At 33.3% G+C, this 25,568-nt stretch overlaps 1 protein-coding gene across 4 annotated transcripts in view; it reads right to left on the bottom strand.

Annotated features, from left to right (window-relative positions):
• sik2b (salt-inducible kinase 2b) overlaps positions 1 to 25,568 on the bottom strand; it is a 61,324-nt gene that overhangs the window by 27,448 nt on the left and 8,308 nt on the right. For all 4 annotated transcript variants that reach the window (XM_056374808.1, XM_056374810.1, XM_056374809.1 and 1 more), the window contains exon 3: positions 24,460 to 24,523. In XM_056374808.1, the coding sequence (XP_056230783.1) occupies positions 24,460 to 24,523 (64 nt within the window). The remainder of the gene's footprint in view (positions 1 to 24,459; positions 24,524 to 25,568) is intronic.

The following is a 25,568-nucleotide window of genomic DNA, read 5'->3' as shown; positions in this document are numbered from 1 at the left end:
TGACGTTTTATGCCATACTATACTATGACATTTTTATGAAATTTTTATGCATAATTATATTATTTCACCTCATGCCTTATAATACTATGACGTTATTATGACATTTTATGCCTTAATATACTATGTTGTGTTTTTGACATTTTATGCCATACTATATGTCGTTTTTTGGCATTTTTCTTCCATAAAACTTTTTTCCGTTTCTTGGCCTTTAATGCCTTAACATACTTTCAAGTTTGATTCCTGACCATACTATGATGTTTTTATAAACTTTTATGATTTAATATACTATGTTGTATTTTGAACATTTTTTGCCATACTATACTATGCCGTTTTTTTGCATTTTTCTGCCATAACATTTTTTGCTGTTTCTTGACATTTTATGCCTTACTATACAATCTCGTTTGATGCCGGACCATACTATGACGTTTTTATAACCTTTTATGATTTAATATACTATGTTGTATTTTTAACATTTTTTGCCATACTATACTATGACGTTTTTTGACTGTTATACCATACTATACTATGATGTTTTTTGACATTGTTATGCCTTACTATACTATGACGTTTTTCGACACTTTCATGCCTTACTATACTATGACGTTTTATGCCATACTATACAATGATGTTTTTATGACATTTTTATGCCATACTATAATATGATGTTGTTATGCCTTACTATACTATGACGTTTTTATGACATTATCATGCCATACTATACTATGATGTTTTTATGACATTTTTATGCCATAATATACTATGATGTTGTTATGCCTTACTATACTGACGTTTTTATGACATTTTCATGCCATACTAAACGATGACGTTTTTTGACATTGTTATGCCACACTATACTATGATGTTTTTATGCCTTACTATACTCTGACGTTTTTTGACATTGTTATGACATACTATACTATGATGTTTTTTTGCCTTACTATAATACAACTGACACTTTTATGCCTCACTATACTATGACTTTTTATGCCTTAATATACTATGACGTTTTATGCCATACTATACTATGACGTTTTTATGAAATTTTTATGCATAATTATATTATTTCATCTCATGCCTTGCCATACTATGACGTTTTTATGACATTTTATGCCTTAATATACTATGATGTGTTTTTGATATTTTATGCCATACTATACTATGCCGTTTTTTGGCATTTTTCTGCCATAACATTTTTTGCTGTTTCTTGGCATTTTATGCCTGACTATACTATATCGTTTGATGCCGGACCATACAATGACGTTTTTATGACCTTTCATGCCTTAATATACTATGATGTATTTTTTACCTTTTTTTCCATACTATACTATGATGTTTTTTGGGCATTTTTATGCCTAATTATATTATTTCATCTCATGCCTTGCCATACTATGACGTTTTTATGACATTTTATGCCTTAATATACTATGTTGTGTTTTTGACATTTTATGCCATACTATACTATGTTGTTTTTTGGCATTTTTCTTCAATAAAACTTTTTTCCGTTTCTTGGTCTTTAATGCCTTAACATACTTTCACGTTTGATTCCTGACCATACTATGATGTTTTTATAAACTTTTATGATTTAATATACTATGTTGTATTTTGAACATTTTTTGCCATACTATACTATGCCGTTTTTTGGCATTTTTCTGTCATAAAATTTTTTGCTGTTTCTTGGCATTTTATGCCTGACTATACTATATCGTTTGATGCCGGACCATACAATGACGTTTTTATGACCTTTCATGCCTTAATATACTATGATGTATTTTTTACCTTTTTTTTTCATACTATACTATGATGTTTTTTGGGCATTTTTATGCCTAATTATATTATTTCATCTCATGCCTTGCCATACTATGACGTTTTTATGACATTTTATGCCTTAATATACTATGTTGTGTTTTTGACATTTTATGCCATACTATACTATGTCGTTTTTTGGCATTTTTCTTCAATAAAACTTTTTTCCGTTTCTTGGCCTTTAATGCCTTAACATACTTTCACATTTGATTCCTGACCATACTATGATGTTTTTATAAACTTTTATGATTTAATATACTATGTTGTATTTTGAACATTTTTTGCCATACTATACTATGCCGTTTTTTGGCATTTTTCTGTCATAAAATTTTTTGCTGTTTCTTGGCAATTTATGCCTGACTATACTATATCGTTTAATGCCGGACCATACAATGACGTCTTTATGACCTTTCATGCCTTAATATGCTATGATGTATTTTTTACCTTTTTTTTCCATACTATACTATGATGTTTTTTGGGCATTTTTATGCCTAATTATATTATTTCATCTCATGCCTTGCCATACTATGACGTTTTTATGACATTTTATGCCTTAATATACTATGTTGTGTTTTTGACATTTTATGCCATACTATACTATGTTGTTTTTTGGCATTTTTCTTCAATAAAACTTTTTTCCGTTTCTTGGTCTTTAATGCCTTAACATACTTTCACGTTTGATTCCTGACCATACTATGATGTTTTTATAAACTTTTATGATTTAATATACTATGTTGTATTTTGAACATTTTTTGCCATACTATACTATGCCGTTTTTTGGCATTTTTCTGTCATAAAATTTTTTGCTGTTACTTGGCATTTTATGCCTGACTATACTATATCGTTTAATGCCGGACCATACAATGACGTTTTTATGACCTTTCATGCCTTGCCATACTATGACGTTTTTATGACATTTTATGCCTTAATATACTATGTTGTGTTTTTGACATTTTATGCCTAATTATATTATTTCATCTCATGCCTTGCCATACTATGACGTTTTTATGACATTTTATGCCTTAATATACTATGTTGTGTTTTTGACATTTTTTGCCATACTATACTATGATGTTTTTTGGCATTTTTCTTCCATAAAACTTTTTTCCATTTCTTGGTCTTTAATGCCTTAACATACTTTCACGTTTGATTCCTGACCATACTATGATGTTTTTATAAACTTTTATGATTTAATATACTATGTTGTATTTTGAACATTTTTTGCCATACTATACTATGCCGTTTTTTGGCATTTTTCTGCCATAACATTTTTTGCTGTTTCTTGACATTTTATGCCTTACTATACTATCTTGTTTGATGCCGGACCATACAATGACGTTTTTATGACCTTTCATGCCTTAATATACTATGATTTATTTTTTACCTTTTTTTCCATACTATACTATGATGTTTTTTTGGCATTTTTATGCTTAATTATATTATTTCATCTCATGCCTTGCCATACTATGATGTTTTTATGACATTTTATGCCATACTATACTATGATGTTGTTATGCCTTACTATACTATGACGTTTTTATGACGTTTTTATGACCTTTCATGCCTTGCCATACTATGACGTTATTATGACATTTTATGCCATACTATACTATGATGTTTTTATGACATTTTTATGCCATACTATACTATGACGTTTTTATGACGTTTTATGCCATACTATACTATGACGTTTTTATGAAATTTTTATGCATACTTATATTATTTCACCTCATGCCTTATAATACTATGACGTTATTATGACATTTTATGCCTTAATATACTATGTTGTGTTTTTGACATTTTATGCCATACTATACTATGTCGTTTTTTGGCATTTTTCTTCCATAAAACTTTTTTCCGTTTCTTGGCCTTTAATGCCTTAACATACTTTCACGTTTGATTCCTGACCATACTATGATGTTTTTATAAACTTTTATGATTTAATATACTATGTTGTATTTTGAACATTTTTTGCCATACTATACTATGCCGTTTTTTGGCATTTTTCTGTCATAAAATTTTTTGCTGTTTCTTGGCATTTTATGCCTGACTATACTATATCGTTTGATGCCGGACCATACAATGACGTTTTTATGACCTTTCATGCCTTAATATACTATGATGTATTTTTTACCTTTTTTTTTCATACTATACTATGATGTTTTTTGGGCATTTTTATGCCTAATTATATTATTTCATCTCATGCCTTGCCATACTATGACGTTTTTATGACATTTTATGCCTTAATATACTATGTTGTGTTTTTGACATTTTATGCCATACTATACTATGTCGTTTTTTGGCATTTTTCTTCAATAAAACTTTTTTCCGTTTCTTGGCCTTTAATGCCTTAACATACTTTCACATTTGATTCCTGACCATACTATGATGTTTTTATAAACTTTTATGATTTAATATACTATGTTGTATTTTGAACATTTTTTGCCATAGTATACTATGCCGTTTTTTGGCATTTTTCTGTCATAAAATTTTTTGCTGTTTCTTGGCAATTTATGCCTGACTATACTATATCGTTTAATGCCGGACCATACAATGACGTCTTTATGACCTTTCATGCCTTAATATACTATGATGTATTTTTTACCTTTTTTTCTCCATACTATACTATGATGTTTTTTGGGCATTTTTATGCCTAATTATATTATTTCATCTCATGCCTTGCCATACTATGACGTTTTTATGACATTTTATGCCTTAATATACTATGTTGTGTTTTTGACATTTTATGCCATACTATACTATGTTGTTTTTTGGCATTTTTCTTCAATAAAACTTTTTTCCGTTTCTTGGTCTTTAATGCCTTAACATACTTTCACGTTTGATTCCTGACCATACTATGATGTTTTTATAAACTTTTATGATTTAATATACTATGTTGTATTTTGAACATTTTTTGCCATACTATACTATGCCGTTTTTTGGCATTTTTCTGTCATAAAATTTTTTGCTGTTTCTTGGCATTTTATGCCTGACTATACTATATCGTTTAATGCCGGACCATACAATGACGTTTTTATGACCTTTCATGCCTTGCCATACTATGACGTTTTTATGACATTTTATGCCTTAATATACTATGTTGTGTTTTTGACATTTTATGCCATACTATACTATGATGTTTTTTGGCATTTTTCTTCCATAAAACTTTTTTCCATTTCTTGGTCTTTAATGCCTTAACATACTTTCACGTTTGATTCCTGACCATACTATGATGTTTTTATAAACTTTTATGATTTAATATACTATGTTGTATTTTGAACATTTTTTGCCATACTATACTATGCCGTTTTTTGGCATTTTTCTGCCATAACATTTTTTGCTGTTTCTTGACATTTTTATGCCTTACTATACTATCTTGTTTGATGCCGGACCATACAATGACGTTTTTATGACCTTTCATGCCTTAATATACTATGATTTATTTTTTACCTTTTTTTCCATACTATACTATGATGTTTTTTTGGCATTTTTATGCTTAATTATATTATTTCATCTCATGCCTTGCCATACTATGATGTTTTTATGACATTTTATGCCATACTATACTATGACATTTTTATGCCATACTATACTATGATGTTTTTATGACATTTTTATGCCATACTATACTATGATGTTTTTATGACATTTTTATGCCATACTATACTATGATGTTGTTATGCCTTACTATACTATGACGTTTTTATGACATTTTCATGCCATACTATACTATGACATTTTTATGCCATACTATACTATGATGTTTTTATGACATTTTTATGCCATACTATACTATGATGTTTTTATGACGTTTTATGCCATACTATACTATGACGTTTTTATGAAATTTTTATGCATAATTATATTATTTCACCTCATGCCTTATAATACTATGACGTTATTATGACATTTTATGCCTTAATATACTATGTTGTGTTTTTGACATTTTATGCCATACTATACTATGTCGTTTTTTGGCATTTTTCTTCCATAAAACTTTTTTCCGTTTCTTGGCCTTTAATGCCTTAACATACTTTCACGTTTGATTGCTGACCATACTATGATGTTTTTATAAACTTTTATGATTTAATATACTATGCCGTTTTTTGACATTTTTCTGTCATAAAATTTTTTGCTGTTTCTTGGCATTTTATGCCTGACTATACTATATCGTTTGATGCCGGACCATACAATGACGTTTTTATGACCTTTCATGCCTTAATATACTATGATGTATTTTTTACCTTTTTTTTTCATACTATACTATGATGTTTTTTGGGCATTTTTATGCCTAATTATATTATTTCATCTCATGCCTTGCCATACTATGACGTTTTTATGACATTTTTATGCCTTAATATACTATGTTGTGTTTTTGACATTTTTATGCCATACTATACTATGATGTTTTTTGGCATTTTTCTTCCATAAAACTTTTTTCCATTTCTTGGTCTTTAATGCCTTAACATACTTTCACGTTTGATTCCTGACCATACTATGATGTTTTTATAAACTTTTATGATTTAATATACTATGTTGTATTTTGAACATTTTTTGCCATACTATACTATGCCGTTTTTTGGCATTTTTCTGCCATAACATTTTTTGGTGTTTCTTGGCAATTTATGCCTGACTATACTATATCGTTTAATGCCGGACCATACAATGACGTTTTTATGACCTTTCATGCCTTAATATACTATGATGTATTTTTTACCTTTTTTTTCCATACTATACTATGATGTTTTTTGGGCATTTTTATGCCTAATTATATTATTTCATCTCATGCCTTGCCATACTATGACGTTTTTATGACATTTTATGCCTTAATATACTATGTTGTGTTTTTGACATTTTATGCCATACTATACTATGTTGTTTTTTGGCATTTTTCTTCAATAAAACTTTTTTCCGTTTCTTGGTCTTTAATGCCTTAACATACTTTCACGTTTGATTCCTGACCATACTATGATGTTTTTATAAACTTTTATGATTTAATATACTATGTTGTATTTTGAACATTTTTTGCCATACTATACTATGCCGTTTTTTGGCATTTTTCTGTCATAAAATTTTTTGCTGTTTCTTGGCATTTTATGCCTGACTATACTATATCGTTTAATGCCGGACCATACAATGACGTTTTTATGACCTTTCATGCCTTAATATACTATGATGTATTTTTTACCTTTTTTTTCCATACTATACTATGATGTTTTTTGGGCATTTTTATGCCTAATTATATTATTTCATCTCATGCCTTGCCATACTATGACGTTTTTATGACATTTTATGCCTTAATATACTATGTTGTGTTTTTGACATTTTATGCCATACTATACTATGTTGTTTTTTGGCATTTTTCTTCAATAAAACTTTTTTCCGTTTCTTGGTCTTTAATGCCTTAACATACTTTCACGTTTGATTCCTGACCATACTATGATGTTTTTATAAACTTTTATGATTTAATATACTATGTTGTATTTTGAACATTTTTTGCCATACTATACTATGCCGTTTTTTGGCATTTTTCTGTCATAAAATTTTTTGCTGTTTCTTGGCATTTTATGCCTGACTATACTATATCGTTTAATGCCGGACCATACAATGACGTTTTTATGACCTTTCATGCCTTAATATACTATGATGTATTTTTTACCTTTTTTTTCCATACTATACTATGATGTTTTTTGGGCATTTTTATGCCTAATTATATTATTTCATCTCATGCCTTGCCATACTAGGACGTTTTTATGACATTTTATGCCTTAATATACTATGTTGTGTTTTTGAAATTTTATGCCATACTAACTGTGATGTATTTTTTACCTTTTTCTCCGTACTATACTATAATGTTTTTTAACTGTTATACCATACTATACTATGATGTTTTTTGACATTGTTATGCCTTACTATACTATGACGTTTTTCGACACTTTCATGCCTTACTATACTATGACGTTTTATGCCATACTATACAATGATGTTTTTATGACATTTTTATGCCATACTATACTATGATGTTGTTATGCCTTACTATACTATGACGTTTTTATGACATTATCATGCCATACTATACTATGATGTTTTTATGACATTTTTATGCCATAATATACTATGATGTTGTTATGCCTTACTATACTGACGTTTTTATGACATTTTCATGCCATACTATACGATGACGTTTTTTGACATTGTTATGCCACACTATACTATGATGTTTTTATGCCTTACTATACTCTGACGTTTTTTGACATTGTTATGACATACTATACTATGATGTTTTTTTGCCTTACTATAATACAACTGACACTTTTATGCCTCACTATACTATGACTTTTTATGCCTTAATATACTATGACGTTTTATGCAATACTATACTATGACGTTTTTATGAAATTTTTATGCATAATTATATTATTTCATCTCATGCCTTGCCATACTATGACGTTTTTATGACATTTTATGCCTTAATATACTATGTTGTGTTTTTGACATTTTATGCCATACTATACTATGTCGTTTTTTGGCATTTTTCTTCCATAAAACTTTTTTCCGTTTCTTCGTCTTTAATGCCTTAACATACTTTCACGTTTGATTCCTGACCATACTATGATGTTTTTATAAACTTTTATGATTTAATATACTATGTTGTATTTTGAACATTTTTTGCCATACTATACTATGGTGTTTTTTGACATTGTTATGCCATACTATACTATGATGTTTTTTGACATTGTTATGCCTTACTATACTATGATATTTTTCGACACTTTCATGCCTTACTATACTATGACGTTTTTTGCCATACTATACTATGATGTTTTTATGACATTTTTATGCCATAATATACTATGATGTTGTTATGCCTTACTATACTATGACGTTTTTATGACATTTTTATGCCATACTATAAGATGACGTTTTTTGACATTGTTATGCCATACTATACTATGATGTTTTTATGTCTTACTATACTATGACGTTTTTTGACATTGTTATGCCATACTATACTATGATGTTTTTTTGCCTTACTATAATACGATTGACACTTTTATGCCTCACTATACTATGACTTTTTATGCCTTAATATACTATGACGTTTTATGCCATACTATACTATGACGTTTTTATGAAATTTTTATGCATAATTATATTATTTCATCTCATGCCTTGCCATACTATGACGTTTTTATGACATTTTATGCCTTAATATACTATGTTGTGTTTTTGACTTTTTATGCCTTAATACACTATGACGTTTTATGCCATACTATAATTTTTATGCATAATTATAAAAAATGTCATAGTATAGTAAGGCATAAAAACTTTATAAAAATGTGATAATAAGGCATAAAACGTCATAGCATAATATGGCGTAAAAATGTCATAGTATAGTAAGGCATAAAAGTGTCATAAAATGTCATAGTATAGTAAGGCATAAAAATGCCAAAAAAAAGTCATCGTATAATAATGCATAAAAATGTCATAAAACATCAGAGTATAGTATGGCATAAAACGTCATAGTATAGTAAGGCATAAAAATGTCAAACAACGTCATAGTATAGTAAGGCATAAAAATGTCAAACAACGTCATAGTATAGTAAGGCATAAAAATGTCAAAAAACGTTGCTGGGACTCGTCATTCAAGAGACCAGATGTTTCTTTGCTCCACTGGACAAAGGAACTCAAACCCCACAGTTCCTCACTGTTCACACCTGGGGACGATCCCTCCCCACCGCCACCCCCACGGACCTCACTGGCCAGCCAGTGTGGGTCAGCGTGTGACATTTGACCCCTTAGGGTGTCACCAAACAAAACCAGATCTCCTTCTTGGTTCTGTCTCTCGCTTTCCTTCTCTCTCTTCTCTTTTTGGCTTGCTCTGGAGAGCAGCTCCTTCTCTCTCCTCATCAAAGGGCAACAAGGTCCCAGCCCAGGTCAGCCCTGCTACATGAGAAACTCGCTTTCTCGCCGGCCTGCTCACAGCAGCCGGCAAACACTCTTCTACTCAACTGCAGAGACCTGGTTTGGATTAACTGAGAGTGAACCAAGTTCTCTTTGGAATCAGCAGCTACAACACAAGGCCAGCTAGCTGATTTTCCAAGCAACAGGAGTCACATCAAAGTTAGCATGGAACAGCTAACTCTGTGAGGAGAACAACGGAGATAACAGCAAGCAACACAGCCAGATAGGACTCCACCAGGAAGCCACCCAACTCATTGGACTTTACAAAAAATTGGAAAGGACCTCTTTGTTTGTTCGAAGGACTGGTAACGTTAACTGACTGGGCCTAACCTCTCCCAGCACAGCACAGCATATCACAGCACAGTACAGCTAAGCAGCAGAAGTCTTAACTTTGGTGCTGTACTTGTTGATTAATGTCTTGTTGTTGTAATGTTTGCTAAGGTTGTGGTCAGTCATACAGTTAATCGAGTACTTACACATACCTGTAGTACGTCTCAGTTCTAGAACCTGCACGAAGCTAACCTCCTCCCTCTAACCTGGTACCTTTAGATTACATGAGCTAGGCTAACAAAGAAACTCACACCTTCCCTCCCACACACACCAGGTGGTCTCAGTGGCTATTTTGAGTAGTTTCTTTGTTTACCACCATCTTGCATAGTCTTCTTTGTTCAGGTCATGTGGTCAAAGTAACCACTTTGAATTGGCCATCTTGCCTTTGTTTGTGTCCCCACAGACACACCCCCATACACGCGTACACACACATATACACACACCTGTATATACTAGATTAATCATTGTGTTTTTACTCTGCTCCGCTGTAAATAAATGTCTTTAAGTATAACTACTGGTGTGTTTAATGTTGCACAAGTGTGAATTTTGCCAACGTCTACTTTGTGGAATTCAAATTTTTCAACTTCAACTTACTGTTGATATGGTGATTTGGTTATAGTTAGTAAGCTAATTATTAATCAGAGTTCAAGATTAATGTAATAAATTGAGAATGAAACAATATTGGCTATTTTGCCTATTAGTTTAGGCTGGTGTCCCTAGGACTTTAATTAATTTTAAAGTTATTATCTAATGTTAATATTTTCTTAATTTATTATAGCCAATAAATTGATAGACAGCCGAAAATCCATCATATTTGGTGTCCAGCTCATGAGGCAGAGCTCAGACCCAACAACGTCATAGTATATTAAGGCATAAAAAGTCATAGTATAGTAAGGCATAAAAAGTTCAAAAAACATCATAGTATAGTAAGGCACAAAAATGTCAAAAAACGTCAAAGAATTATAAGGCATAAAAATATCATAAAAACGTCATAGTATATATTAAGGCATAAAAATGTCCTATAAATGTCATAGTATAGTATGGCATGTAATGTCATAATATAGTAAGGCATAAAAATGTCATAAAAGGTCAGAGAATAGTAAGGCATAAAAATGTCATACAAACGTCATAGTATAGTATGGCATAAAAATTTCATAAAAACGTCATAGTACAGTATTGCATAAAAATATCATAAAAATGTCATCGTAGAGAAAGGCAAAAAAATGTCATAAAAATATCATAGTACAATAAGCGTAAAAAGTCATAGCATAGTAAGGCATAACAATATCAAAAAAGGTCAAACTATAGTTACACATAAAAATGTCAAAAGAACGTCATAGTATAGTAAGGCATAAAAGTGTAAGAAAATGTCATAGTATAATAATGCATAAAACTGTCATAAAAACGTCATCGTATAGTATGGCATAAAAATGTAATGAAACATCATAGTATAGTAAGGCATAAAAGTGTAAGAAAATGTCATAGTATAATAATGCATAAAACTGTCATAAAAACGTCATAGTATAGTAAGTTATTAAAGTGTCAAAAAACATCATAGTATAGTATGGCATAACGATGTCAAAAAAACGTCATAGTATAGTAAGGTATAAAGTAAGGCATAAAACATCATAGTATAGTAAGGCATAAAAATATCATAAAAATGTCATAAAAACGTCATAGTATAGTAAGGCATAAAAATGTCATAAAAACGTCATAGTAGTAGGCCATAAAAATGTCAGAAAACGTCATAGTATAGTATGGCATAAAAATGTCATAAAAACGTCATAGTATATTAAAGTATACAAATGTAATAGTATAGTATGGCATAAAAATGTCATAAAAACGTTGTATTATAGTCAGGCATAAAAATGTCATAAAAACGTTGTATTATAGTCAGGCATAAAAATGTCATAAAAATGTCATAGTATAATAAGGCATAAAACATCATAGTATATAGTAAGGCATAAAACATCATAGTATAGTAAGGCACAAAAATGTCAAAAAACGTCATAGTAGTAGGCCATAAAAATGTAATGAAACATCAGAGTATAGTAAGGCACAAGGCAGCATGGCATATAACGTCATAGTATAGTAAGTTATTAAAGTGTCAAAAAACGCCATGTATAATAAGGCATAAAAATGTCAAAAAAACGTCATAATATAGTGTGGCATAAAATGTCTTAAAATAGTAAGGCATAAAAAGATCAGAAAACGTCATAGTATAGTAAGGCATAAAAATGTCATAAAATGTCACAGTATAGTGAGGCATAAAAAGTCATAAAAATGTCATAGGATAGTATGTCGTATAACATAGTATAGTAAGGCATAAAAGTGTCAAAAAAACTATTTATATATCTATTGGTATCGGTATCGAAACAGAAATTTGGTATCGTGACAACCCTAGTATGGCATAACAATGTCAGAAAACGTCATAGTATAGTATGGCATAAAAATGTCATAAAAACGTCATAGTATATTAAAGTATACAAATGTAATAGTATAGTATGGCATAAAAATGTCATAAAAACGTTGTATTATAGTCAGGCATAAAAATGTCATAAAAATGTCATAGTATAATAAGGCATAAAACATCATAGTATAGTATGGCATAAAAATGTCAGAAAAACGTCATAGTACAGTATTGAATAAAAATATCATAAAAACATCATAGTATAATAAGGCATAAAATGTCATAGTACAATAAGGCATAGAAATGTCATAAAAACGTCATGGTATAATAAGACACATAACATCAAAAAAGGTCAAACTATAGTTACACATAAAAAGGTCAAACGAACGTCATATTATAGTAAGTCATAAAATGTCATAGTATTGTAAGGCATATAAAATGTCATAAAAACGTGATATTGTAATAATGCATAAGAATGTCATAAAAACGTCATAGTATAGTATGGCATAAAAATTTAATGAAACATCATAGTAAAGTAAGGCATAAAAGTGTAAAAAAACGCCATAGTATAATAAGGCATGAAAATTAAAAAAAAAAAAAAAAAATCATAGTATAGTAAGTCATAAAAATGTAATGAAACATCATAGTATAATAAGGAATAAAAGTGTAAAAAAAACACCGTAGTATAATAAGGCATAAAAATGTCATACAAATGTCATAGTATAGTATGGCATATAACGTCCTAGTATATTAAGTTATTAAAGTGTCTAAAAACATCATATATAGTAAAGCATAAAAAGTCATAGTATAGTAAGGCATAAAACATAGTAGTATAGTAAGGCACAAGAATGACAAAAAACATCTTAGTATAGTAAGGCATAACAATGTAATGAAACATCATAGTATATTGAGGCATAAAAGTGTCAAAAAACGCCATAGTATAATAAGACATAAAAATGTCATAAAAATTTCTTAGTATAGTATAGCATATAACGTCATGGTATAGTAAGGCATAAAAATGTCATAAAATGTCATAGTATAGTAAGGCATAAAAGTGTCAAAAAACATCATAGTAGTAAGGCATAAAAAGTCATAGTATAATAAGGCATAAAACGATCAGAAAACGTCATAGTATAGTAAGGCATAAAAAGTCATTGTATAAGAAGGCATGCAAATGTCATAAAAAGTCATAGCATAGTAAGGAATAAAAGTGTCAAAAAACACCATAGTATAGTAAGGCATAAAAAGTCATAATAAAGTAAGGCATGAAAAGATCAGAAAACGTCATAGTATAGTAAGGCATGCAAATGTCATAAAACGTCATAGTATAGTAAGGAATAAAAGTTTCAAGAAACGTCACAGTGTATATAGTATGGCATAAAAAGTTATACTATAGTAAGGCATGAAAAGATCAGAAAACGTCATAGAAATGTGACGATAAAAATGTCAAAAAACGCCATAGTGTAATAAGTCATAAAAATGTCATAAAAATGTCATAGTATAGTATGGCATATAACGTCATAGTATAGTAAGTTATTAAAGTGTCAAAAAACATCATAGTATAGTAAAGCATAAAAGGTCATAGTATAGTAAGGCATAAAAAGATCAGAAAACGTCATGCTATAGTTAGGCATAAAAGTGTTAAAAAACATCATAGTATAGTATAGCATAACAATGTCAAAAAAACGTCACAGTATAGTGAGGTATAAAAATGTATTGAAACATCATAGTATAGTAAGGCATAAAAGTGACAAAAAACACCATAGTATAATAAGGCATGCAAATGTCATAGTATAGTATGGCATAAAAATATCATAAAAACATCATACTATAGAAAAGGAATAAAAATGTCAAAAAACATCATAGTATAGTAAGTCATAAAACGTCAAAGTATATAGTATAGTACGGCATAACGTCATAGTATAATAATGCATAAAAATGTCATAAAAACATCATAGTATATAGTAAGGCATAAAACATCATATTATAGTAAGGTATAACAATGTCAAAAAAAGTCATAGTATAATAATGCATAAAAATTTCATAAAACATCAGAGTATAGTAAGGCATACAAATGTCATAAAACGTCATAGTATAGTAAGGCACAAGAATGTCAAAAAACGTCATAGTAGTAAGCCATAAAAATGTAATGAAACATCATAGTATAGTAAGGCATAAAAATGTCAAAAAATGCCATAGTATAGTAAGGCATAAATATGTAAAAAAATTTCATACTATAATAAGTCATAGTATAATAAGGCTTAAAAATGACATAACAACATCATAGTATATTATGGCATAAAGCGTCATAGTATAGTAAGGGATAACAATGTCAAAAAACGTCATAGTATAGTAAGGCATAAATATATATATCCACCATTCTATGTTTACTCCTGCTAGAAACCTGACCTACAGAAGACAGCTTGCCAGTTAACGCAAGCAAACATGGTTAAATAACATCAGTTGACATTTTTCTGGTGACGTTAGGTACCACTGATATTTTCACATGACGTCAGGCTTTAGATCGCCTACACCCTTTTAGTCAATCAATTGCTAGCATTCCTAAATCAGTTGTCTTGGAGATGTAGCTTCTTGGAGGGCACATTGGAATGATGTAATATGACTTCACTTACACTTAAACATAGTGTGAACGAGTTCACTCAAATATTGGTAGGCACAATTCTGTCTTCCTAAAATATAGGTAAGGACATGTCACTACTCTCCAAATGCAAACCTACGATCTTGGCATTCACTAATTTTAAAAAAGTCGGCCTGACAGACTGTTTTACAGGACGCATGATTTTTTGCAGTCCCATGAACTTTGGAAAGTGTGGTGTTTGTTGCTGCCGGCAGGGTTCCTCTTCACACTTCACTGTCCAGAGAGCTTGCTAGCTCTTCAATTCACACTCTGTGGCAAACAAGATAGGACACTCTGTTGGCTTTCCTTTCAGCTGGCATGGATACAGACCACCAACCAAACCTGACAACAATGCACAACAATCACAACAAACCCAGCCACACAACTTCATAAATGAGTAAAGAAAGTGTGAAATGAGATGTAATTATCTGAACATCCACTAGGTCAGTCTCTTGAAAAAGCATTTTTGTAATCACAAAGCAGACAGGGACTTGCAGCTTAGTTTGCTTGAGATACTGAAACAACTTTTTGCTGAGTCTTTGCATTTGTTCGGAATAGCATATATCTTTTCCTTTTTTTTTTTCTTAACATAAGTAATATTGCTGTGATTTCCCTGGTGTGCACACACATTTTGTGTGAAGATAAGATCACTGACAGAATTTAAAAACTAGGCCTCTGTCAAGATGCACAGAGATGTCACACTAAGCCAATTTCACAGCCCATTAACATCAAAAATATTGGGCCATCAACTAAACATGAGATATTTAAAGTAGAGCAACATCATTTCCTGAGGCCAGCTACTTGCATCACGTTGTAAACACCTCATCTTAACAACACAAACAACACTGTATTGTCTCAGTTCTGTGTTGACCAAAGGGTCAGCTGTGTATTGGGTCAAAGACTGCAAAATAAAAATGACTAAAAGCCGTAAGTTGCACTATTAAGCTTCAAGGATATGATGCTGCTCCAACAACCACAGTGTGGTTGATAAATAGCCGAAATCTGACAGAGTGAGAAAACCTGATTAGATAGGAGCCGGCAAATTCCATAGAGGAGGCCATTCAGTGACCAGGGCAGCTTTCATGCAAAGCTGCTAATCAAAAAACACACCGGGGAGGGGAATGTGTCAAAGAGGTCCGAGTATGCACCTGTGAGGAGAACAGGACTCTAAAGTTATAACTGCTCTGGGATCAAACCTCTTCTTTTCTTGGTCTGCCTCCGTCTCTTCAGGCGTCAGCATGCTTCCACCAAAGTGTCTCTTGGACAGTCAAACTGTAACAAGTTGTGCAAGCTAGTTTGATTCAAGCATACCACATCATCTGACCATTTGAGTTGCAATTAAATGCAGGCTGAAGAGCTTGCTATCACAAAGAGGAGCAAGACAAGATAATCACTAAAACACAAAGATATTAATGCAGAGTTTCAGACAATCTTTCCCAGAAGCGATTCATGGTGTTGCAATTGTTTGTACACACGAAAAGTGACTGAAGTAGTTTTGTGAGGGGGAAAAAAAGAGAGGTTAAGAGATTAATCCTGCATACTCTCTCACCTTCTCACACCTGGCAAATGACTGTGTGAGATGGGTGTGTCTATTAAGGTTGTTGTTTTGTGAAAAAATAAAAATTTGTTGCCATCCCAACTCTAAAATTGAAAAGGCATAGGGATTAAAACATACTCATGTCCTAACTGTCTCACAAGCGCTTTAACACACTTGCAAACAGTTATTCTCTTATGCCTTGGAGTATATAAAGAAATCTAGGGCTGCATTTTACTTTTTACTTTTATTATCAATCTAACTGCTAATTATTTTCATCACAGTTCCTCAGAGTTCAAATTGGCTGTTAAATTATTAAAGAAGACAAAGAAAACCAAAATATATTCATTTTGATTAGCAAGAACTAGTATATTTATGGAATTTCGTCTTTAAAATCTTTATCAGTTATCAATACTGTTACCAATTGAGTAATCAACTGAATCTAAAAAGAATCCAGCTCGATTGTTTTAAAACATAACGCGGAAATGCTCAACAAACCTAACGCTGAACAATGCAATTAATCTCAATTGTGTATGAACAGCAGCACTGTGCTGCTTCTTCTTGCTCTACAGTAACATTTGGAAAACAAGCCATTACTGTTTGAGCAATCAACACTGCGCAGCGCCACACACACACACACACACACACACACACACACACACACACACACACACACACACACACACACACACACACACACACACACACACACACACACACTGCGGTATGTTGCCCCAGTGGAAGGATGAATAATCCACTGACACAATGTTGACGAGGGCAAGGACCTCAGCACAGTGAGGCATGCAGAGATGCATTCTGGGAAAGTGAACAGGACAAGACTGAATCATAGGGATATTAGGGAACAGCTCAACAACCACTGTGTTCCACTTCTGCTGAGAGCTGGGTGAAGAGCTAAGTCTCTTAACAGCTGCTCAGGTTTGGAAGAGACAAACATCATGGGTACAAACTGGCTTGTTGGATAGACCTCTGGCTGGACTTCAGATAACACTGTGGGGCAATCCTGGTGGGGAGAGTGTGTGTGTGTATGTGTGCATGTGTGTGTAGAGGACAAGGGGCAAGCTCACACTATCCCACACACTCTGTTACCACATCAGTAACCGATACCCAAACCACTTAAATACTGCAGCCACATTAAAGGCAAATCTATGTGCGTGTTGATAGATGTTGGTGCTGATTTCATACTGGCACCCTCAGGGGTTAAATTGGGCTGGAGCCAGTTGGAGCTGAACACCGCCCTTTCATTAAAGTTATAACTTGCCAAAGATCAGATGCAGCTACTCGTTGTGATAGTTAATTTCTCTTTCATTACAAGTACTCATTCAGGAAGAAATCAAATTAAAAAAAAAATCCTGTTTGTTTTGCTTTAAAAAACAAATCTTATAACTTAATGCTGTATAATAGCCAAACCCAAATACCCACTTGAGTAGATGTGGGAAATATTTTCAAGTTTTTGTGTCGGTGGTCGACATCCATTCAACCAACAATTGCCTTTGCATTTGTTGCCAAATTATCCAAAAAAAAACATGGTTGGATTGCTCTGGATTAGGGTTGAAATGATAGAAAATGAATCGATAAAGCAATCAACTGAATCACCACCAATTATGATCATGCAATAATCATTTGTGACATTTTCCACTTTTCAAATGTGAGGATTTACTGCTTTTTTTGTGTTCATTTCAATGTCATCTTGGGCTCTTAGAATTTGTGATGCTAATTTTTATTTATTTATTTTTTAATAGACAAAATTATTAATTGAGGAACTGAGAAAATAACTGGCAGACTAATCAATCATTTAAGTAATCATTAGCTACAATTATAGTACATTTAAAAAAAAAAAAACATTTACTGATTACTATATTACACTGGATAACTTTTGAAGAAATAAATTCCTACATGAATGTATAGCACACAATGTCTATGGTATTCTTTAAAAGGTGTCATTTCAGGTGTCATCATATTACCTAAGTGTGTGATTTCAATTAAAACATGACAAAAAATATGATTATTTTATCACACATACTGCTCCCTGTAGTCATATAAGCCTGGTCAGTTTTACTTTTTTAAATCTCCCAAATGATAGCATATAAAGGCTTTCTATTCATCTGCTTCCTTAGTCTGCTCAGGCCTGTTAGGTTTGGATGAACAACTGCTTCCTGATGTGATCAGAAAGTCAGACCATTTTCAGAAACAAGACCAGGTGGTTTGATGTGGCACGAAACGCTATTGGTGTGTGACTGGCAATTAAAATCAGTGGGTGTGTCTGGAAATCAAGAATTATACATGTTAAGATTTCAATACTTTCTAATAATAATAGTGCATTTTGGGGGGTTAATAATTTGCATTTTGCTTTACATTGAGGGTACCTGAAAAATACATTTAAATGACGGCATTATTAAATATCTTGCAATTTGTTGCAAGCACACTGAAATTTCATAGGGGGTACTAAGCCTGAAGTTTGTCTTTGACATAAAATCATGTAAATGACATATCTCTTGTTGGGTTTCCTATTGTGGATGATTAAAGTCATCAATACTGACTAATCTCTGGTTTTCTGCTCCACACAATTTGAGGTGAATGCAGAAGATGACCGGGAGCCAGTAAAGTAACGAGGGAGCTGATTAAAAGACAGTAATAGAGAATTAAAGGGTATGTTATGACTAAAATTTGATGATGGCAATACATCTGTTAACTTATTCAGTTTGGTTTACCTATTGTACTGGAGGACTGATATTTTGCGCATATGCAGACATTGAAAAAACACCACATTATTTATACATTTTCTGATTTAGTTATTACTAAAACACTACACTGTTTCAAAAATGTTTGCAATCGCTGAAGAAGACGAGCAAAAATTACCACAGCTTATGTCAAATTTATTCTGGTACAATATATTTTCCTTCTTACATATATATATTTTTGTAACAGCAGGATGATCCTTGAAAGCTGCTGTGTAAGACGCTGTGTAAGACGCTGCCTGACACTCAACTGGAAACACTTTCAGTAAATATCAAAAGAGAAAATCTGCTTCCTTCAAGCATCACCAAAACCCTAAACAAAAAGGTAGATGTTAACTTCTCTAATGGAATTTTGTTAGTAATGGTCAAATCTATACAGAGGTAGAAACCTGTGACTAAAATGAGTTGCACACTTGTGCATTTGTAATTAATTACTCTAGGTATTATTATTTTCTTTATTGATTAATCTGCAAAACAATTTCCCTTTTAAATCAATTGTTTTGTCTGTAAAATGTCAGAAAATATTAAAAAATGCCCATTCAAATTTCTCACAGTTCAAGGATGGCTTGTTGTATTCAAAAAACACTATGAAATAGATATTAGATATTCATTTAATTCCATCATCTAGGACAAAGAAAAGCAGCATTTGAGAAGCTTTCTCTCAATTGACTAACAGATGAATTGACTAACAGCTGCTGCTTTAACATAAAGTATGTAATTGACTGATACATTTTGTCTGTGTATGCAATTTGTTGGTCAGGTCTGCTAGCCACCTAGGCTTATCTGACAACACAAAACATCAGGAGGGACATCACTAAATGAAAGCTCCAGTCCTGCATAGTCTGTACATAGCCTGTTGTCCTTCAAATCTATTTTTCACAGTGTGTGGAGGTTTTCATTGTGCCAAACATGCGGCTACATCCGTACTGTTTGTGGCCTGAACAGGAGCAGATGAGACGACCTTGTGAAAGGTCAGAAGTCAATGCCATTATTCTTTAACAACATCTGGAATCATCCAGAGTTCAGGTTTAATATCATATATCAGTTTGGAGCTATACAGGAGTAATTGCTAAATTTGGGGAACAAAGAGTGAATCTCTTTTGTAGCATATATGCATCATGTTTTCCCAAAGGTTAGGGTCACTTGATAGCATTTTTTTTGTAGAGACAGAACATTAAAACTTTGCAAGTTATTTGGTACCAAACATCAAGTTCTACTTTGGGCAGCCCTTTCTCTATTCATTTATGTTTTTCTCTTATGGTCATCAAAGTCAAAGCTGCCACGCCCCAGCGGCTGACAGATGCAGAAAGCTGACCCAGTAATATGAAGGATGGTTTATGGTGAAATAGAAATAAACAGCATAGGTAAATAAGAATGTGCATCAAAAAATAGTATTCCTTTGAAGTCATCCAGTTTCCATGTCTCATTTCCTTCCCATCAGTCAGACAAGAGATCTGCATGAGTGATTCTACTCACTGCCAGCTATTATACTCCCCTCTCTCCAGCAGTGCTTTCTTAAATATGCGTGCCCTACATTTCCCCACCACCTTCCAAATTCAAATGGATGTCCCCTGCTCTCGCCTCCTTTCCTTTCTCTTCTGCCTCCTCTCTTCCTTCTCCTGCCTCTGCTCTCTGCAACTCTGCTTTATTTGTGGTTGACCCAATTTCCAGGTTTGATTTATCCTGCAGTGTTGAGGCAGACTGTGGAGCGGCAGACTGACTGACAGACAGACACAAAGGCCCATCAACAAGCTGGCATGGATGCCCCTGCTGTGCCCATTACTGTGCCCACACACCCCTTTGCGAGAATGAACCCATCACTCTCCGCCTCCTTGTGCCAAACCCAGCTCCGTTTCTTTGTCTTTATGGTACACGTACACACGTACACACACACACACACACACACACACACACACACACACACACACACACACACACACACACACACACAGACTACTCCTCCTGCTCCTACACAACACAATTTACTGTTTGGTCTAAAGAGAGGATCATCCATCGTCTAACTGCTCCACCATAACAAGGTGGGCTGTTAAGCATCCACAACACCTTCACATCTTCCGCTCTGTAACCTGTGGCCAGGAGCAGACCTGAGAAATTCATCATGTCTGGAGGGCGATAGAGGAGGAAGGGGCTACAGATCTGCCTTGGTAGCTTTTTCATTCATCTGAGTGCAACATGACTAGATGACATGATCCATCTCCAGAAAGCATATTTGGAAATCAGAAACGATTGTACAATTTTGTGAGATTGAACACTGTAATACTAGTCTAGTGCTGCAACTACCAGTCAGTGTCTGCCTTGCTGAGCCAAAGCTGCTATTGCTGCAGCTGATGATGACATATAAATGTCTTACATAACTATGTTACATTGTGCAATCAGGGCAGAGGGGTCTGAGGAATCAGGACACAATGGTTTTACAAAGCTCTGAGATGATCCATGAGAAAATCTATGGATTACGGAAAATGAGGTTGACCAATCATAATTGGTTATTTAAAGGAACAGTTTAACATTCAGGGAAATATAGAAACTCTTGCTGAGAGTTAGATAAGAAGCCTGATCCCCATAGGGTAAATATAAAGCTACAGCTGGGAGACCAGAAACAGGAGGAAACAGGTAGCATCTCTAGCTAATTAACATGTTATATCTGAAGAAAAACTAAAGAAAATGAAAATGGCTAGCCATTTCCCCCTGCTTTATGTTAAGTTGAGCTAAGTTAAGTTAACCTTCTTCTGGCTGTAAATAAAATAAGCATATTTCCTTTAAGAGTATACCGTAAAGTCAGGGGGTTGTAAAATTCCTGTCATTGCATAGCTTGTCTAGACTAATAGAAAAAGCTGCAGTGGCTGTAACATATGTAGTGATACAGATGAGTTTTTCTATTTTATCTCTCTGCACGTCTGTACTTCCTTCAAATTTTTAACCACGCTCTCATTCATTTTTTCTGGTGTCTGCTTCCTAGCTCTCTCTAGGTCACAGGAGCTGGAGTTGCTGTTGCTGAGTCAACATCACAAGTGGAACACTGCCCTCAGAATTACAAAGAGAGGGAGACACACACACACACACACACACACACACACACACACACACACAAGACTATTAAGTTTACCGTAGACTATTGCCAGAGTAAGCCTCTCAGCTACTGTGTCTGGAAGTAGGCTAAAGTGCAAACATTCTCAGACTGTCTAATAGGTGAGGCCAATAATCTAAGTGGATCATGATCTACTTAAAGTTTGTCCACATCAGACAGGTCTAAACTTGTGTTTTAATTCCTGAAATATTTGAACATACAATCATTTCATGTTTACATGTTCAGAACTGGAATGATTCCAGAAATTTTTGATTTTGCTTTTTAAATAATAATCCAGCGATACTTCATCTGAACATTTGTAATCGAATGCAAATGCATATACAAAAACAAAAATACAATAAAAATGCTGTTGTGTACTGTGTACTGGATTGGCGATTGTAGTGTGTACACATTGTACAAACTGAGTGTGTGTGTTGTGCATGTGTCGTAGCGATAGAGCGCATGTGGTTCTATGGCAGACCAAGATAATTTGTTATCTTTATGAACTATTCTTGCTATGTTCTGACTTGTCTGTCCCTTCCAGCACAAGTCTCTATATTTGCACTTTAGACTGTTACAGTGTGTAAAACATTTCTACTGACATACTGTAAAAAAATATATATTTTTTTTAAATTTAAAAAAATTGTTATTGTTTCTTGTATGTTCAGACTGTCAACTTGGAAAATTGAATGGTGTTTATGTTTATATGGCAAATTTGAGCCTAGTTCCTTATTATTATAGCACTTTAGTCTCCAAGAATCCTGAAAAATGACTGACTGGAAATGATTGTCTATACCAAAGGAAAATTTCTTTTTCTTTTTTCTTATTTTTTATCTGTCCCAAATGTCCAAAATGGTCCAAAATGAGTAAAGCAAGGCGTGTTGCACTTGATGCAAAATGAATCACAACTTAAACATCTGATCTTTTTTTAGTCACTTAAAAGTCATTATGTAAGACCTTCAGGCTCCCATGACAAATCATAGATTTGTTTATGTGATAGCTTAGCACTTAATCCAGCTGGTCTCCTATTAAAACTACTGTCTTTGGAGTGTTCATGGTTCATACTGTGAATTTCAGAACTATTTTAATAATAATAATGTATACAATTTTCATGCAGCTTTAGTTTGTTTCATGGTGTTTTCTCTATTAAAGAGACAATTCTAATATAACCAAAAAGATTAGATCGATTTGTTGATCAACAATAATGGTGTTTAAATTCATCTTTATGTTAATTTAATTCATCCTTTTCTCTCTTTTGATCATTTTATTGGGAAAGCATCTGTTTGCATTTGTGTGCATTTTGTTTTTTTAATTCATGTTTATCATATTTTTTTTAAACTTCATTTGGGGAACGGCCTCTGTTACAATGCCTTGTCTATAGTGCAAGCAGAGCAAAAGTGTAAGTTACAGTACACAGAATTGAATCTAAGTGACATGTAACTGTCAATGAAAATGGAGGAATGACGTCATTGTTCGTCAGCAGGTAGAAAGTAATCTTGATATCTTGCATTATCTGAACATCTAAGCAGTAAACCAGTGCGCAGCAAATGATTTTGCAGCACATATAGTAATAAACCAATCTTTTTCTCTTTGAGGTAGCCTCTCTGCAGCGTCAAAGGCTGTCAGTGATGTCATTTTATACAACAAGAAAACAATGTCAGCACATTTAGCAGCACAATTACTAGCAGCACATGAAAAGGGCCATATCAGGACATTGTTCTCAGATTTCCATCAATCATGTGACCTTTGAGATTAGGGCCAGGATATGGCCAAGAGTACAGCAAACTTGATACTTTCTTGTTTGTCCAAAAACATCACTGATGCAAGAGAGCTGATCTTTTGTGCAACTAATACAGAGAGGATGTAAATAAACTGGGTGGGACAATGTGTGTAAGATACTGAGGTCAGACTGATCTTGTACTTGAAAATATCACTCACCGAAGATCTCTCCATTCTTGGCATACTCCGTGACTAAGTAAAGCATGTTCTTCGTCTCCATCACCTGAGAGAGGGAGAAGACGAAGGAGCAGGGACCGAGGGAGGGGAGAAAAGAGTGGGAGAGTCAACGTGAATGCACACAGAGGACCACTTTTCATTTGCAACATCATCAGATAATCCAAATTAAAAGTAAGTCTCCTGCAACAAGAGACAATTTGTAAAAGAGACCTATAACAACAGACCAAATGACCAAAATATTGCACAATTGTCCACATGGCTCACTCTGTGGTTAAACTACAGCATCTGGCATTCGCAAAGTCATGAGCAAAACAAAATGCATGAATGGCACAGGGTCTAAATATGGTAACCATGTAAGAGAATGGAGGTGGACAGTTGGTGTTGCCGAATATATCTGAATGGTACTTAAAACCTTTCAGTCCTCACACGGTGCCGTGTTGTGTAGGAGGAGGAGAACCGATTTAGAAGCAGAAACACTCAGGAGATGAATAGAATTAAATGCGGAGGGGAGAATCAGATGGAGAGGGGAGGATGAATCAGACACAGCGAGCCAGACATTCACACTAGAAATCCCACGCTCATTGTTTATGATCAATTTTCCATCTGTTGCACTGACCGATTCATGGATTTCGGAAACGAAAGCCAGTTTTTTTTTTTCCCCTTTGGTTGGCCTTGGTTGTGTAACAAACACATTTCGTCCTCTCTGAGCTGGAATACAACCGATTGATGAATTAAACCCGCCTTCAGCATCCAATTTGGGAAATAAACCTCTCACAGCGGACATTTTGACTTGTCGCAGCAGGAAAAGCACAGGTGTAACTAATAGTATTAACGATGGCTCTGTTTCATTAAGGTGTGCCAGTAAACCAGCATGTACAATAGCAGGGTCCTGGCACTGGCACACCTGAGTAGAATGCAAGCCATTATTAATGGTATTAGTTAAACCTGTGCTTGAAAAGATAAAATATCCACTGCGAGAGGTCTATTTTCAATTTACAGCAGATATCTTTCTCTCATTCTACGTTCTTGCTGTGATGGAACCTAACACGTCCATGTTGACTGGCTTCACATGTTGACTGTCATGAATATAT

The sequence above is a fragment of the Seriola aureovittata genome, chromosome 4 (assembly GCF_021018895.1).
Source record: "Seriola aureovittata isolate HTS-2021-v1 ecotype China chromosome 4, ASM2101889v1, whole genome shotgun sequence".
NCBI lineage: Eukaryota > Metazoa > Chordata > Actinopteri > Carangiformes > Carangidae > Seriola > Seriola aureovittata.
Note: the sequence above shows the minus strand (reverse complement) of the source record. Positions and strands in the feature narration are given on the sequence as shown.